General features: G+C 43.3%; 1 protein-coding gene and 1 long non-coding RNA gene across 12 annotated transcripts in view; one reads left to right on the top strand and one right to left on the bottom strand.

The window, feature by feature from the left end:
- CAMK2B (calcium/calmodulin dependent protein kinase II beta) overlaps positions 1-17586 on the bottom strand; it is a 267591-nt gene that overhangs the window by 29266 nt on the left and 220739 nt on the right. For 4 of the 11 annotated variants that reach the window (XM_068274780.1, XM_068274783.1, XM_068274786.1 and 1 more), the window contains 3 exons: positions 9295-9332; positions 7728-7799; positions 7109-7153 (listed from right to left, as the gene is read on the bottom strand). In XM_068274780.1, the coding sequence (XP_068130881.1) occupies positions 7109-7153; positions 7728-7799; positions 9295-9332 (155 nt within the window). Of the gene's footprint in view, positions 1-7108; positions 7154-7727; positions 7800-9294; positions 9336-17586 lie in introns of all 11 variants that reach the window. The other 7 variants (XM_068274781.1, XM_068274785.1, XM_068274787.1 and 4 more) reach the window with 3 other exon arrangements.
- LOC137562948 (uncharacterized) lies at positions 11363-14656 on the top strand. The gene is made up of 2 exons (XR_011030223.1): positions 11363-11436; positions 14471-14656. It is a non-coding gene; the product is annotated as an uncharacterized lncRNA (long non-coding RNA).

Raw genomic sequence — 17586 nt, 5'->3', positions numbered from 1 at the left:
TGGAGATCATCAGCAACCACCTGGACAGGCCAGACTCGTATGCCAGAGTCCTCCTCCTGGACTTTAGTTCGGCATTTAACACCATCTGTCCACGCAGACTTCAGGAGGGTCTAGCTACACTCGGTGTCTATTCCAGCCTTCGCCTTTGGATCACAGACTTCCTATCCCACAGGTCACAATCTGTCAAACTGGGCGACATTTCCTCCCAACCACGAACCACGAACATGGGGGCTCCACAAGGCTGCGTCCTGTCTCCAATGCTGTTCTCCCTCTACACCAACAACTGCAGATCCACAGCGGACTCTGTCAAGGTTATCAAATTTGCAGATGACACCACTATTGTTGGCCTTATCACCAAGAACGACGAGAGTGCCTATCGTCAGCAGGTAGACAGTATCTGGCACTGGTGCAGAGAGAACAGGTTGGACGCAGCAAAAACTGTGGAGATGATTATCAACTTCAGGAAGCATGCCCCTTCTCCACCACCAATCCACATTGATGGAACTGAAGTGGCGATAATTCCCTGTGTCCGCCTCCTGGGCACCACCATCTCAAACGACCTGAGATGGAAGGCTAACACCAGCTCCACCGTGGCAAAGGCCCAGAAAAGGCTCTTCTTCCTCCGTCAGCTGAAAAAGTTTGGCATGCCCCATCAGGTCCTCACAAGATTCTACTCTGCCACCACAGAATCTATACTCTGCTCTTCCATCCTGGTCTGGCACGCTGGTTCCTCCGTCAGCGACAGACAAAAACTCCAGAGGGTCATTAGATCAGCAGAGAGAATCATCGGGAAACCCCTCCCTCCACTTGATCTACTCTACAACTCGAGATTACACACTAGGGCGCTGAAGATAGTCATGGACCCCTCATATCCGGGCCACTGCTACTTCAGTCGCCTGCGTTCGCGGCAAAGATTCCGGGTCATCCCCACCAGGACCACGAGGCATAGGAACTCATTTTTCCCTTCAGCAGTCAATCTCCTGAACTCCACCCACGTCTCACCACCACCCCATCCTTCTTAGGTTCGCAGACGTGCTTGGGACTTACGGGCCGAGCCCTCATAGCCTGCCTCCACTTTCTGTTGTATCTTGCTAAATGCTATCTGTTGTATCTTGTTAAATGCTTTATCATGTATGTCTCTTGTTTAGTGCACTATTTTTCATGTCCTTGTAGATGTTGAGCTCTGTATGTGCCAAACCCAATTCCAGGCGTGATCCTGTCATGCTTGGCGAAATAAATGATTCTGATTCTGATTCTGAAGACAAGGTTAGATAGTAGTATACTGTGATTTGATTGGTTGACTGCTTCAGGTTGCTACAGTTTGCAGGCTTTCCCAGTTATGCTGGCAATACATCATGAGATTTTTCAGTCGATTTACTGTCCGATTGATTTCAATCAGAATGATTTTCTTATCTTTTCTTATCAATTTCCATTCACTTCTATGGAAAATCGATCAGAAAAACGATCAAAAATAAGATCGGACATGTTGGAAATGATCTATTGAACCATCTATTTGCCAAACTATCTAATGGTGTATTCCCCGCATAAGACGAGGTTAGATAGTAGTATGCTGCGATTTGATTGGTTGACTGGTTCTGTTTGCAGGCTATCACAGTAATACAAGGTTAGATAGTAGTATACTGGGATTTGATTGGTTGTTACAATTTGCAGGCTATCCCTTGCCTGTGCACTGCATTACTGAATAGAGCCAGTTAACGTTGCATGTATGATGGGGTGTGTGCGTGTTCTATACACCGCTCCATAAAGGTAACCATTCACACATCAATATCCCCCAATGCAGCAAAACAACAGATCCTTCTTCAATCGGAATCGGATCAGAGGGGGATCGACTCCTTTTGCACACAGCACATTGATTCTTAGTAGATTTCAGAAATCTATTGAGAATCAATTGAACTGCAGCATTGAGCTGTTCAATGCAGTACAACGCTATGGCCCATTGATTGGCTACAGCTCCTGCCCTACCCCATGAACATTTTTGTGCCCTATCCAATCAATACTTCAGATTGATTGTAGCCCAAAATTCTGATTTATCTGACATGTTATACAATCAATTCCTGATCAATTAGATCAAAGTGATCAAGTCTGCCAAGGATTGCATGGTAAAATTGATGTGTGTATGGCTTGCTTAAAGGAAACCTGAGATGAGTATAACAGAAGAATTTATACTTACCTGGGGCTTCCTCTAGCCCCATGTACTCGGTGGGCTCCCTCACCATCCTTCTGGGCAGCTCCGTTCGTCTTCAATCTTCTCAGTTAGGAAGCTTCAGTTGTGCCAGCCGGGCTGCGCTGACTATTTCCGGCCCTGCCATGTTCTGCGCTTACGCAGATAGTACTGCACAGGGGCTGAATGCTCCTGGCAACAGAATCGTAATAGGGGGCAGAGGCGGACATAGGCCGTGTGCAGGACCAGCCAGTGCAAAAGCTGCCTCTCTCTTCCTGTGTCACTCCCCTTTCTGTAGTTGTCTTTCCCTCCATGTTCTTTCTCCCATGTAGTCATCTGTCATTTCAGCTATGTACTTTTATGTCCTTAAAGGGAACCTAAACTGAGAAGGATGTGGATTTTTCCCTTTAAAATAATACCAGTTGCCTAAATCTCCTGCTGATCCTGTGTCTCTAATACTTTTAGCCACAGCCCCTTAACAAGCATGCAGATCAGGTGCTCTCACTGAAGTCAGACTGGATTAGCTGCATGCTTGTTTCAGGTGTGTGGCTCAGCCACTATTGCAGCCAGAGAAATCAGCAGGACAGACCAGAAACTGGTATTGTTTAAAAGGAAACATCCATATCCCTCTCAGATTAGGTTCCCTTTAAAGGACCACTGTCACGAAAATCTTAACCACTTCTGTGCCAGGGGGTGGTTTTGCTGATCGGTGCTGTGTGGGCTCTCCAGCCCACAGCACCGATCAGCTAGCAGCCAGGGCGATCAGACTTCCCCCCCCTTTTTTCCCCACTAGGGGGATGTCCTGCTGGGGGGTCTGATCGCCGCCGGCTGCTTGCGCTTGCGGGGGCTCTTCAAAGCCCCCCTCCGCAGCGCTTCCTGGCCTCCTTCCCCTTCCCTCCCTCTCCCTCCCCCTGTGAGCGGCGCAGGACGGATTTCCGTCCTGCGCCGGATAGGATAGGCTTTAGCCTATCAGATGCCGGCGATCCCCGGCCAATCAGAGGCCGGGGATCACCGATCTCCGTCACGGCGCTGCTGCGCAGCAGCGCCGTATATATGTAAACACCGGGGAAGATCTTCCCCGTGTGTTTACATTTACCCTGCGAGCCGCGATCGGCGGCTCGCAGGTTGTTCACGGAGACACGCTCCGTGAACTGACATGGAACTTCCATGCAATCCACTTCAGGGTTCAGGGGCGTAGTTAAGTGTACGCCGAATCCTGAAGTGGTTAAAATATATGTAAACACATACAAATAATAAGTATGTTTCTTCCAGAGTAAAGTGAGCCATAAATTACTTTTCTCCTATGTTACTGTCACTTACAGTAAGTTGTAGAAATCTTACAGAACCAACAGGTTTTGGGCTAGTCCATCTCTCCATGGGGGGTTCTCAGCATGGCCTTTATTCTTTATAAAGAAACTCCCTAAAAAAGATTTATACAAGGATGCTTGCCAGCCTCCCTGCTCACCATACATTTTTTTTGGCAGTTGGATGGAGCAATTGCCATTCACTAGGTGCTTTTGAAAATGAAGAAATCCCGGAAAATCCCCCATGAGGAGATGGGCTAGTTCAAAACCTGTCGGTTCTGTCAGATTTCTACTACTTACTGTAAATGACAGTAACATAGGAGAAAAGTAATTTATGGCTTATTTTACCTTGCGAGAATTTTTTTATTTGTGTGATTACATGTATTTTAAATGTTAAGATTTTTGTGGCAGTGGTCTTTTAAAGTGGATCCAAGATACATATTTACTCATTGCATAGTTGTGTTCCTTTCATATAGTTTATAGGGCATTCCTCAAGCCAAATACTTTTTTTTGTTTTGTTTTAATACTCTAATTCCCTATAAACGAAACAAGCCTCGCCCACAGCTTCTCCAGTGCCTTGGCACTCTGAGACCCATGTGGCAAGGGCTTATGAGAGCTCAGTCTGGGCAGGAGGAGAAGGAGGTGTTACTAGCCAGAGATTTCAGAGGCAGAGGAAAGGAAGGGAGGAGGATAGGGGAGTGAAGATTTCACAGGGTGAGGGCTGGAGATGCAAAGCAGCTTGCCTGTGTGTAATGATCACACACAGAACACAGCTGCTCTCATTATATCACAGGAAGAAATAATAATATACTGTTGAAGTCGCTTGCAGCTAGATTTGCTGTGTAAACTATCTAAACTTTAGATAAGATATATAGACAAGTTACTTGATATAGTTAGTTTTTCATCTCGGATCCGCTCTAACAATTTTTAAATCCACCCATGCTCTGCTATGACCTCACCACTCGCTTGGGGCCCACTCCATGTATTTTGCACAGGGGCCCACTGCTGGCTTTGTCCGCCACTGATAGGGCCACGAATGCACAGTGCAATCCGACTGGTGTGACTGAAGCCTTCCTAACCTAACCGAGAAGAATGAAGACGAATGGAGCGGTCAACGGTGAGGGAGACCGCCGGGTACATGGGGCTAGAGGAAGCCTGAGGTAAGTGTAAATTCTTCTGTTATACTCATCTAGGTACACTTTAATAATCTGTAAAGATATTTAGGGTATGATAAACAAAATATACAATTATTTATTCTCATGATTTTTTTGATTTAGCTTTTGCAGAGAATCAGTCACATAAATAAGTCACAGGGAAGAATTTTTACAAAAGATATGGAACTTCTCTGCAAAAAATACACATGCTGCACATCAACAAATATACAATAAGTAGGAACAATTCAGCATGACTTGCTTTAAGCCTGGGGTCCTCAAACTATGGCCTGTGGGCCAGATACAGCCCACCGAGCCCTAGTTACTGGTCCCCCAAGTGAAGATGTTTCTACATATAGCCATCAGGCTGCATGTACTGTAGAAGTATTTTAGAGTGCGGCAGCCCGGCGGATTGATACGTGCAGTGGCGTGTTGATACATGCAGCGGCGGATTGATATGTGCCACACCGCATCACCCCGGCCTCTGCTTAGTCCAGTGATACACGTCAGAGCATTGGTCCTGGTATTGCAAGGGACAGAGAGGCCTACAGCTGTCAGTGAGTATAGGGTCTTCTACAGGCAATACGAAGCACCAGTTCTTGGGGGGAATCTGCCTAACATTTGGGGGTCACTCTGCCTAATTGGGGGAAATGCTGCCTAATATTTGGGGATCATTCTTCATAATAATTGGGGATATATCTGCCTAATTGGGAGAAGCACTGCCTAATTTTTGGAGGTCACTGTGCTTAAAACTTCAAAGTCACTTTGCCTAAGATTGGGAGGTCACTTTTTCTAACTGGGGAAACGTCAGATATTTGGGGGTACTCTGCTTAAAATTCCAGGATCACTTTACCTTATATTCAAGTTACTCTGCCTGTTTGGGGGTCACTCTACTTTACATTTGGGAGTCATTTTGCCTAATTGAACGGAAAGCTGACTAACATTTGGTGGTCATTCTGCTAAATATGTCAGGGTCACCTTACCTAACATTTGGTGTCACTCTTCCTAACAATTGGGGGAATTCTGCATATTGTAATGGGGGGTGTGTGTGTGTGTGTGTGTGTGAGGGGGGGGGGGGGTCTACATAATGTTAATTGAGGGCACTCCATTTTTTGTTGTTTGGGGGGACACATTGTATAATTATATTTTGGTGGGATGCTTGGTTATGCTGGAAATAAACGGTTCGTTTCTGCCGATCGATTCTCCGCTTGATCGTTCTTGCCGCTCGATTCTGCAGTCGATTCTCTTATCGTTTTTCTTATCTTTTTCCATTCACTTCTATCGGGAGATCAGACATGTCGGAATGTATCTATCGAGCCATCTATCTGCGGCAGAAACGAGCCGTGTATTCCCAGCATTACACACTGCCTAGTAATAATATTATTGGGTGGGGAGCACACAGTTGTCATCATTATGTTGTTTGGGGGTGCTGGGACACTCTGCATAGTTATTTTGACTATCCAGCATTGCTCTCTGCCTGTTGGTATTATAACATACCATTAGAATTTGCCTGTGATTCAAATAACTGCACATCCCTAATATCTGCCTGTCATTAGTATTATTTGCATGTTACTGTAATTTGTTTGAATACAGAATTGATATTTGTTGTATTAATGTACGGTACTTTTTACATTATATCCATAATTTGGCCTCACTTGCAATCTTTTGTGATCATGCTTCCCCTTTGCAGGGCACACACAACACACATTTTTGTCTAAGCTGCAGTCTTTAGAGGATATTATGACTGCATAGATTATATGGCTCCTGGTTCATTCCTTATGGGACATATTTAAAGTGAATCCAAAGTGAGAGGACTATGGAGGCTGACATGTTTATTTTCTTTTAAATAATGCACATTGCCTGTCTGTCCTGCTGATCCTCTGCCTCTAATAGTTTAAGCCATAGACCCCGAACAAGCATGCAGATCAGATGTCTATGACAAATCTGACAAGATTAGCTGCATGCTTGTTTTAGGTGTGTGATTTAGACCCTGCTGGCCTGAAAGATCAGCAGGATAACCAGGCAACTGGTATTGTTTAAAAGGAAATAAAAATATGGCAGCTTCCATAAATCTTCTCCACCTCGGGTTCCTTTTAATTGGACTAAACATTATAAGCATAGTAAACCTAAGGACAATCAGCAAAACTTGTATTCCATTTTGCAGGACTGGCCCCCCCAAAGAGTCTCAAGGATGATCGTCTAAAAAGTTTGAGGACCCCTGCTTTAAGCCCTCCCTATCACTGCCAGTCAAACGATAATCATGAGACATACCAAATACACCTGCCAACACCATGTCTGTATAATAAAATAATAATAATACTGTATTTGAGGCCTGTATAAGCATATTAAAATGTGACATCTAGTGGCAGTGTTTGGAATTACTCCATCTAAGCTATGGTGAGAGAGAGGCCCTTACTTCCCCTGGATCATGAAACATGACACATGAAGAGAGGTAAAGATATGGCAAATACCTTTATCCCGTCCACCAGGTTATGAATTACTGTGGTTTGAGGCTCCTACAGAGGAAGAAAGAATGAGAAATGGGAAGGAAGAGAGAACAAGAAAAGGTAGGAGACAGAAGGAGGAATGTGGGGTTTGGGGGGGGGGGGGGGGGGGTATTAGGAGATAGGGGGAGTGGTGGGGTAAAGCACCAGGAGACTGGAACGGATGGGAGGAAAGATGACAGGGCAGCAACGACCGAGTAGATGATAGACTGGTAGGACAGGCAAAGACTGCTTCACAAATCACAGACCTCTGAGTAGCCCACAGAAAGATTACAGACTAGTCTACGCCACAGACAGATAACAGACTTCCCGCTCCAAAGACAAACCACAAACTGACCCGATCCACAGACAAAGATAAAACACAAGTCCCTGAGCCCACAGAGACCTTCCTAAGACAGACCACAGACGTCTCTACTCCAAAGGACACAAAACAAACTTGCCAAGAAATGGACAGGAAGAAGGCAGCACTCCGTTTGCAGACAGGGCAGAGTGTGTGCTCCAACCCACCTTTCCCCCAACAGTGCTGCACCCCAACAAAATATTATACATGGACAAAGTGTGGTGCCACCCCACCCTGTCCCCATACCAAGGCAGCTGGTGGAATAGGCCCCTTCGGACTGGTCACTCCAGCGCTGTTCTTGGTGCTGTTAGTCTGAGGCTTTGGGGAGAGAAAGAAAGACGTCATGAGACGGACATTCAGCATAGAAACAAACTTGTGTTGACTGCTAAAATACTAAAGGAGAGTTAAAAGGTCCTTAAAGTAAAACACAAGCAAAACAGCCAAATACACAGTACTTAAATACATGTGTGAGCTTCCTTACCTGCTAAAGGATTTGTAGATCTACCCTACCAGGTATTCGATCCCTCGGGCAACAGAGCAGTGGCTGTGCAAACACACTACTACCTTTAGGTTGCAAAACTCAACTGATTGCTGTTCTGTTTTCCTGTTGCAACCTTCTGCACATCCTCTACTTTCCCCTCTCCAGAAGACAGAATTAGGGTCCATGAGATGTTAATAATTCTGGTGTGCATGCAAATTCAATGCAAACTCTATGCAACTGGAACAATCCCATGTACATCCTGCTGTTTTTGATTGACTCAATTCCAATCTGGGTATAATTTGCATAAAATTTGCATGTAAGGCAGAGCTATTAGAATATAATTTACCATTTCTAGTTTGAAAAAGCTGCTCAGCAGGGAGTCCAACAAGCATAACTTTGCAGGGATCATTGGCAAACTATCGCCAAACCAACCACGAAAGATACTGTAAAGATGGTTTTAGGCAACAAACTCTAATGTGTGTACCAGACTTTAGAGTGTCGCCCTCGCTAGATGAACAGGTAAGATGGCTGTTATTTGATGCCTGTAGTTACCTTTATCTCATTATCATCGTACCTCACCTGCACACAGTCTATGTATCTGAAGAAAATACAGCTTTGTTGTTCAGCCAATAGCCTCTAAGCTATGTACACAATTCCCGTAATTGTGTCTATAATTGAAAAACAACACAGGCTTGTCATAAGTGATACAACATCTAGGGGTTGATTCACTATAACAAATAGCATGCCTTATCAGAGTTAGCATGCCTTATCAGAGTAGCATAGCAAGCACTACGAACTTATGCCTGCTAATTGGCAATGACGAGCACTTCACTCATCCTGCCCTGAGCCCCTGCAAGTTCCTGTTCAAGGACTTGTGTGCACTTTCAGTGTACGTTACCCATTGGAAAATGTGTACAGTTTTCCAATGACTGTTAGTTGGTAATTAGGCCTGCTAAAACCCATGCCCGATCGCTACTGTTATTTTCTGCTACAGGTGCCAGAAGCTTGCCCGCTCACCCCCCCATCTCTCTATAGAGCACAACACACTGCTCAGTCAGCAGAAGGCCAAGCAGCATGCTTGTACAGGAGAAGAAACAAATGAATGTTTCAGATGACCATTATTAAAGTGTGTACGAGCACAAAATCTATAGAAAGTCAGTCCTCTGGAGTAATGCATACATGGAATAAAAGAGGTCATGGTTTTCAAAACAATGCCGTTTGCTTACACTGAAATATGCCTTATCCGTGCCCCAAAATAATTAATTTAAGTAATTGGAAACTTATGATGTTTTATAGATGATATTTATTTGCTATACTGTGTATTTATATTACCTTTCCAACATCCGTCTTCTTGTTCAGCAAACTCTTAGCTGCTGCAAGGGGACCAAGAGATAAAGAACATTGTCAGCATGTAAAAACTCACCATTTAAAAGGACATTTCTTGTTATCTTTCTTGTTATCAGTACAAGATTAGTTCTAAGAATAAGATGATTTTCTTCGGACCTGTGAAATGTTTGTCTTCTCCTGGTGTATTGTATTTATTTCTTAACATAAGATTGTTAGCTCAAGATTCACAATCCCCCAGTAATTAAAACTGTAAGAGTATGAACCAAAAGACGATCTAGAATATACATAACTGTATGGAGTGATATATTTCTCTCACTTTATGTGATTCTGAGAAATCAGTGAACATGGTTATTGAGACTGAGCTAATTTTTCTGTTTCAGTTGTTATTTTGAGCAGAAAATAGTTAAAATCTCTATCGGGTTTTTATAAATGTCTTATATACCGTATGTGTCCACTGGGTACTCCTTGCTTCTTGTTCCAGTGCAGCCAAAAGCATTGCTGTGGCCTGCATTTCCTGTTTTCCTCTTTAGAGTACTTTTCTACAATTCCTTTGGGGTATTCACTAAAGGCTGGTAGGTTTTTTCAATTTCCCCAATATTTTTTTTATCAGAATATATGAACCTATCCCTTACGTATAATTTATCTTTTACTTCAAGTTCTCTTCAGGCAGGGAACACACTTGTCTGTTTTCGTGCGCGTTTTCTGCACAGAAAAACTGAGAACGCATGTTAATCAATGGGCTAGTCCACACTTAATATGTTGTTCGCACGCAGAAAAAAAACTGACATTCTGCATCCTGATTCTGCACATTTTGTCAGTTTTCTCTATCAACGACATCAGCTGCTGTGAAAAAATGCGCGCGTTTTCCTGCATAGAAACACACTTGGTGTGCAGAAAAAGTATGCAGGAAAATGCGCGCAGAACACTGAAAGACAAGTGTGTTCCCTGCCTCAGTCTCTGCCATGCACATCTATCATATATGCTCCATCCTGGTCACCGCCTCACATTCTTGTATCCAAGACTTTTCATGAGCTTTACCTCTCCACTGGAATTTCCTTCTGCCCCAGGTTTGTCATACCCTGATCATTGAAACCCTTAAAAAGCACCTCCTCAGACACGCATATGATATGTCACTCTCTGGACACCTATCCACGTTTGCATTCTAAAGTGCCAGCTGTCTTCAATGGTCCTAGCAAAATATACTTGAATAGTTTGCTGTTTTTATTATTCTATGTATTATGTATGTACCAGTGGACTGTAGGTATGTATGTACTGCTTATCTATGTTTGAAGCTTATAGCACTTCAGAGATAGTTTAGCTCACAGGTCACATGCTAGTGATGGGCAGGGGTAATGGAGATCGGCTGTCACATTACTATGTTAAAGTGAGTCTCCTTTCAGTCGGTTTAGCCATTGCTAGATCTGCTACTGTAGGTCTGGGCGCATGTACTGTGCCTTTAAAGGGACTCCGAGCAGTGCAGAAACTATGGAAAGATGCATATCATTTTAAAGCGCTCTTTCTCCTCTTTCCAATTATATATAAACCGCCGCGACCGTGATTTCAATCGCGAAAATAGAGAAAACTAAAAGGCGATTTAGGTGTCGCCAGAAAGAGGAGAAAGAGCTTTAAAATGATATCCATATTTCCATAGTTACTTGTATTACACGGGGCAACTTTTTCCTAAAGTCAGCAGCTCCATTCTGCTGAATGGAGCTGCTGACACTGGGGAAAGTGTCGTCCTGTGTAATACAAGTAACTATGGAAATATGGATATCATTTTAAAGCTCTTTCTCCTCTTTCTGGCGACACCTAAATCGTCACCCTACGCCTTTTAGTTTTCTTTATTTTCGCGATTGAAATCACGGCCGCGGCAATTTCAATCGCAAAAATAGCGAAAACTAAAAGGCGTAGGGCGGCGGTTTATATATCACTGGAAAGAGGAGAAAGAGAGCTTTAAAATGATATGCATCTTTCCATAGTTTCTGCACTGCTCGGAGTCCCTTTAAATTTGATGACTGACTTTACCCGGCAGACCAGTTAAACTGCTAGGTGATGCTTGGAGAGTAAGCATTTGCCCTTTGCTGTGTTTGTGTTTGATGAGACTGGAAAGTGATTAGAAATTTTAAGGTAGGGTTCACACTTTTTAGATTTCACATGTGTTTTGTGTATTTATGAAACCGTGATCCCCACAATGTATTTCAATGGCATCACATTTTTCATGTGTTTGTATGCGATTTGTGATTTTTCTACATTTCAAAATGAGGGTTTTTTTGTGTGCGCGATCTGTGTTTCAATGCAGATCAATGGGCACATAGAAAAAACACGCTTGTTGTAAAAAAATTGTGTGCAATTTGAAGTTTATTAGATAAACTTTCATTTAAATGAACTTCACATTGTATTTATGGAAAATTGCAAAGGAAAATTCACATATGAATGCAACAAAAATCACAAAACCGTACATGAAAAATCAACTTCCAGCCTGGACAGGAAGTATTGGAAATTTTGAAAGATGGGTTCAGAGGACTGCAATAAAAATCCTAAAGAGATTCAAACTTGTTACACCCACCACACGGTTCAAAGCTAAAATAAACATTTTACTCCAGCTGAGCTTTAAACCTCTTCACTGTAGTGTACGCTTAGGTTCTCAAATGCAAAGATGTGCAGAATGATCTGTTGTAGTGATGGTCATGTCTAGGAGAAATCATGGAGACGCAGACGATCAGTTTGGTCAGGTGATAGATGTGTAAGTCTCTGATTTGCTAGTCATGATCATGTGCAGGATGTGATCACAGCAAATCAGAGCTTTGCAAGTCTATCAGCTGATCAACCAAATCACACGCTTCTCCATGACTATCAGTACAGTGTTCAGTTGTATGTTATAGTGATTAAAAACACTAGTGTACACCACAACAGCATTGCTTAAAGCAGGGGACTCAAACTCGCGGCCCACGGGCCATTTGCGGCCCTCGATACAATATTTTGTGGCCCGCGCCGGCAAAAGCTTCCTTATAGTTCACTTCAGTGCTCCCAAGTAATCCGCCGCATCCCCACCGCTAAACGAGGGCTGCAGAGCCCCCAAATCGCCCGGGGGGGCAATCCGCTGGCATTTCCTGGAAGGGGCAGAGCTTTCAGCTTCAGTTCTGCCCCTCCTGACGTAAATCGCGGCGCATCGCCACCTCTGCCCGCCCCTCTCACTCTTCCTTTACAGAGAGGGGCGGGCAGAGGCGGCGATGCGCCGCGATTGACAGCAGGAGGGGCAGAGCTGAAGCTGAAAGCTCTGCCCCTTCCAGGACATGCCGGCGGATTGCCCCCCGGGCGATTTGGGGGCTCTGCAGCCCTCGTTTTGCGGCAGGGACACGGCGGATTACTTGTAATGGGAGCACTGAAGCGAACTATAAGGTAAAATAGGCAAAATAGTTCGCTTCAGTGTGAATTTGATTTTTAAATGAAAATCAGTGCAAGGGACGGGGGGGGGCGAAGGGGGGGAAGGACCTGCTGATTGACTTTTTTTGTGAAATCCCTTATGCAGCCCAACCTCATCCTGACTTTGCCTCCTGCGACCCCCAGGTAAATTGAGTTTGAGACCCCTGGCTTAAAGTGACCATGTAGTGCACAGGCGTCAAACTTAAGGTCCGTAGTCCAAATCCGACCTGCCACACCATTTTGTGTGGCATTCAAATGTGCATGATAGTAAGCAGTAAATGACAGGAGGAAATTAAGAGCTTCAACTTGTGCTGTATACTTGTGCATGTACAGTTGGCATCTGATGTTTCCATGGAGATGGCAGGTCATAGCAGATACATGTTCACAGATGTAATTTTTTGGCTTGTGTGCATCTCAATCTCTTATTGTGATTCATTGTATAGGGGTAGGGGGCAGGTCTAAAGTTGGCGCACATTCCCGGCACATATAAAAGTACATACATGACTTTTACCTTCCTGTCCATGCCTCAAAAAGCTGCAAGCAAGCGTTCTTTTTACACAAACCAGCTGTGAGCCACCTCTATTGCCCACCTGCCTGGGAATCCAACAATACCAAGGTAGCTTATGTTTATGTAAAAAGTATAGAGCACAGGTTGGTACTCTCCATTTCCTCCCTTCTTTACTACAGATGACACACTACCTTCCCATCTAGAGAAGCACACCAGTGCAGTGGCCACATTCAGGTATTGCACCTGAAGTTGCCTGCCAGTGACTCCCCTCTGTTATATCTTATTAGACAGTCCAGCCCACAACCTAGTCTGTGTTTTAGATCTTGACCCCTTATGTGATTGAGTTTGAGTTTGACACCCCTGGTGTAGTAGATTCATACATATCCTGAAACAGAAGGTTAAATAACAGCTCAGGTGCTGCTTCTTACCCTGAACATATTTTTTCTATCTCACCCAGCTGTATGAGAAGTATACAGTTTTAATTGGCTGCTGCATAGTGCATTTACAGCTGTACTTGCTAGCTATCACGTTCCACCCGTCTCCCTTCTGATGACTTATGCCATCTAGGTGGAGAGAAGACATAAGTCATCAGAAGGGAGGGGGTGAGGACTGATCATATGAGACTCAGCAAGCATGAGTGAGCTGCAGAATTTTTCATATGGCTGGATAAGGTGTTCAAAATAAGTAACAGCGTCTGTGCCCTTATTAAACACTTCTGCTTCAGGATACAGAGTGGATATATACAGACAAACTACAGAGTTCATGTAAAATGATTTTGTGATCTCTTTTAAGCAGCAGCTGGGTAGACTCTATGCTGATAAATGCACATGGCAGATGGGACACTAGTGTGCACAAGAGAGGAGCTTGCATTTCAACTTTCCATGCAAATCTCTACAGATTTGAAACTGAGCCAATCAAACCCAGTTGCTCCTGGTTAGTTAACAAGCTACCAGCAGATTAACCAGGCTTGATTGGCTCAGGTTCAAGTCAGTGCACGGTGGATAGATCACACTTGCAGAGGGAGTTCCTCTTCACATGTCTGAGCAGGAAGACCATTGTTGTGCATTTCTGCCAAGGATGAAGGCTACAGTACATTTGCTTGCAGAACTTTATAGTATTTCTATAGAAGTTACATGATATTGTTTTTTCTCAGGTGGCTTTAGTAATGCTTGTTGAGGTGGTGCCATATAGAAAACATTTTCATACACATTCTTATGTATATGTTGACAGCTTCATTCAGAAAATAAGGGAGTGAAGGATGAAAAAATCCATAAATCAAGAATTCATCAGACCCCGATGAAATGTCAAGAGCAATTTTCTCAACCCCTGCTTATAATTTCCTGGGCTCCCCTATAGCACTATCTGCTGGTGATGTCACTTCCTGCAACACAACCATAAAGCACCCAATGGAAAATATTTTAGCGTTTTGGTCAGCTTTTAGTCTACCAGTCACTGCAGCCTACAAATATTAACTGGAAGGTTGCATAGTTACATAGTTATTTAGGTTGAAAAAAGACATACGTCCATTAAGTTCAACTAGAAAATAAGGTACAACATGGTCCTGAACCCTCACTGATGATCCAGAGGAAGGCTAAAATCACTTACAAGGCACTGTCCAAACAGCTCCAACAGGAGCTACCATGGAAGGTAGAGACCCCTGGTGAGTCAGGGATTTCTAAAACACCCCCTCCCGTGTTAATCTGATCACCCTAGTACTTCTCTTGTCTAGAGATACATCACTTTCACTGACAAAACAGAGAACATAAAATAATAGCCAAAGTGTTAGAACTTACCTTGCAAGAAATAGAAAAGGAACGGAAGAATACATAGCAGAGAGAGAGAGGCAAGAAATGAGAGATAGAACATAAAAGAAAGAAGCCAGAATTAGGAAAGACAAAAAAGAAGAAGAGAGAGAGAGATAAAGAGAAATAGTGAAACAGTGAGAAAAGACAGGGGGGAAGAGGAAAAGATACGTACACAGGTAATATACACAAGGTGGGCACTCTCAAATGGCAGATATCTGTGCATATAATTCGGGCATCGGCAGGCTGGCAAGACAGGACATCCAACACATGCCCTTGCACGGAAACACTGTCCAACCACAACACTCACAAACCCCACCCTGTGGCTTTCTGCCGACAACTGGGTATACCCCTCACTGTGTCTGCAGCATGGCTTCACTAATCCATTCATCTTACATTCTATTACTATACCCCAAAAAGGTTTCGCCAGAGCTAAAGTTAGTGGATCCAGCACTGGAGTCAGTAATTTATAAACCTTATACTGGATGAAGTCTATTCATAAAGAAGTGGCTACCAGATTACAGATCACTACTTCTTTGTTCTCCAAATGTAAGAATCAGACTGCCTGCCCTATTTACAACGCGGCACTCTGATTTTTTTATGATGGCAATCACTTCTTTGATCTCCTCCTGTTTTTACCCTAAAGTGGTCATCCAAACCCCCAAGTAGGTTTGAGGCTCATGAGGGTACCAGGGAGCTGTGTATCCCACCTCTGGTGTCCATTAAAGCTTATGCCACTTTTATAAATGGCGCAAACTGAAAAATGGAGATATTTATGCAGAAAGAATGATATTTTTCTGGCAATCAGCTGATCGCTATCTTTACGAATAGGAGGGCACTAAGATTAAAATAAAAAAAACTGGGGGAGCAGACATGTGCAGCAGGCTCTGCTCATGCGCAGAGCTCTCCTGGCTGCGGGCGCACTATCAAGGACGTGTGGTGCCAGCCAGCGCCTGCGCAGACTTTACTGACCCTTTCAACAAGGAAGTAGCTTCACGTGGGCTAAGGTGTGATGTACTAAACTTTTCTCATGAATTATTCTGTTTTCCTCTATTTTCACCCTATTTATATATTAACTTTTAAGCACCAATTAAGCAAAAAAAAAATAATATTACTTTTCTTCACCTCTACAGTACTTATTGTTACTTACGAGACAATGAAACAAGATTAAACAAAATATATAACATGAGAGATAACTTACAAGAAAAGCTTATTGCATTGGGACTTATGTCTCTGAGGGTTCTTACGTATCTAGTTGGTGCTATATCCAAAGCACAAATAACCTAGTTTCAACTGGACACATTTTGGGCCCGATCTAATACACTTTTCTCCTAAGTTTTCTCCTAAAAGATAATGTTTAAATAACTTTTTAGTACTCTTCAATTGAAAAAGTACCAAAAAGTAGGTAAAAAAATACTTTCAAAATTATTTTCTTGGTTGTTGGTGGCTTAAAAGGCATTTTATAGATAAGATATGAGAATTCACCTATGAGAAAATGTAGGAGAAAAAGTGAATTGCATCAGGTCCTTTGTGTTTTAGGAGACATTTCATCATCAGTATTAGTGACTATTTCATTTGAAAAGAGGTGAAGGGAATACCTAATTATAAATGAGGGCTGATCACTGGGTACCCTGTGGACAGATATTTAAATGTGAATACTATGCTTGCATCCTGAAAACTCATTTGCTTGGAGCCATAAGAAATAAAGGACCAGTTTTGCTTTAAAAAAAACCAACAAATAACTAGCTAGCATGTTGCTATGGAGGGGGTGGAGAGATGACTGCACTGCCCCCGGTGGAGCGGCATGGAGTGGGAGGGGTAAAGAACAGGAGAGCAGCACTGGCCTGCACTTGGACAAGATGATCCTGCAGACCGGATTTCTCGCTGATCTTCAGGGCTGCCGTACATGTACTAGACTCTCAGCAGCCCAAGTTCCTGATAATGTGGAAGGCCATAAAGGATAACTGTACAGATGAATGCAAGTACCGTAATCTATTTTCCTCCAACGTGCATAAAAAAAGAATAGAGTTTCCTTCCTAGGAGGTCCAGATACAAAAATGTGGTCACTCTGGCCTATTGTTTAAGTCACTATATTGAATACCCAAAGAAGCTTGGAGGTAGAGAGGAGGTGGGGCAAGTCTATGGTGGGAGATTCTTTGGCTACCTATACTTGGGGTGGCGACCTGTACTGGGTAGACAGCTTGGCCACCTATACTGTGGTGCACCTTTCGCTACCTACGTACACTTGAGGGGTAGCTATTTTTTGTGTTGGGGGCAACCTTTGGCTACTTATTATTATGAGAGAAGGAGTATCTTAGAAACCTTAGCAGCAACCCTGCCTTGTACAAGGTGTACAATTCTTCACAAAAAAGCACATACAACTGATATAATACATACAAACTATTTGAGGCTCCACAGAAAACAATACTTTGCAAGCATGGATATTATATAATAGACATTTTACAGTTTCAGTTCATAAGGTCAGTAAAATAAGCAATATAGTCAAGTTGCATGTTCCATTAACTGTGAAGAGGATGCAACCTT

Source organism: Hyperolius riggenbachi, chromosome 3, assembly GCF_040937935.1.
Source record: "Hyperolius riggenbachi isolate aHypRig1 chromosome 3, aHypRig1.pri, whole genome shotgun sequence".
Taxonomy (NCBI): Eukaryota; Metazoa; Chordata; class Amphibia; order Anura; family Hyperoliidae; genus Hyperolius; species Hyperolius riggenbachi.
This window is presented reverse-complemented; position numbering and strand designations above follow the sequence as displayed.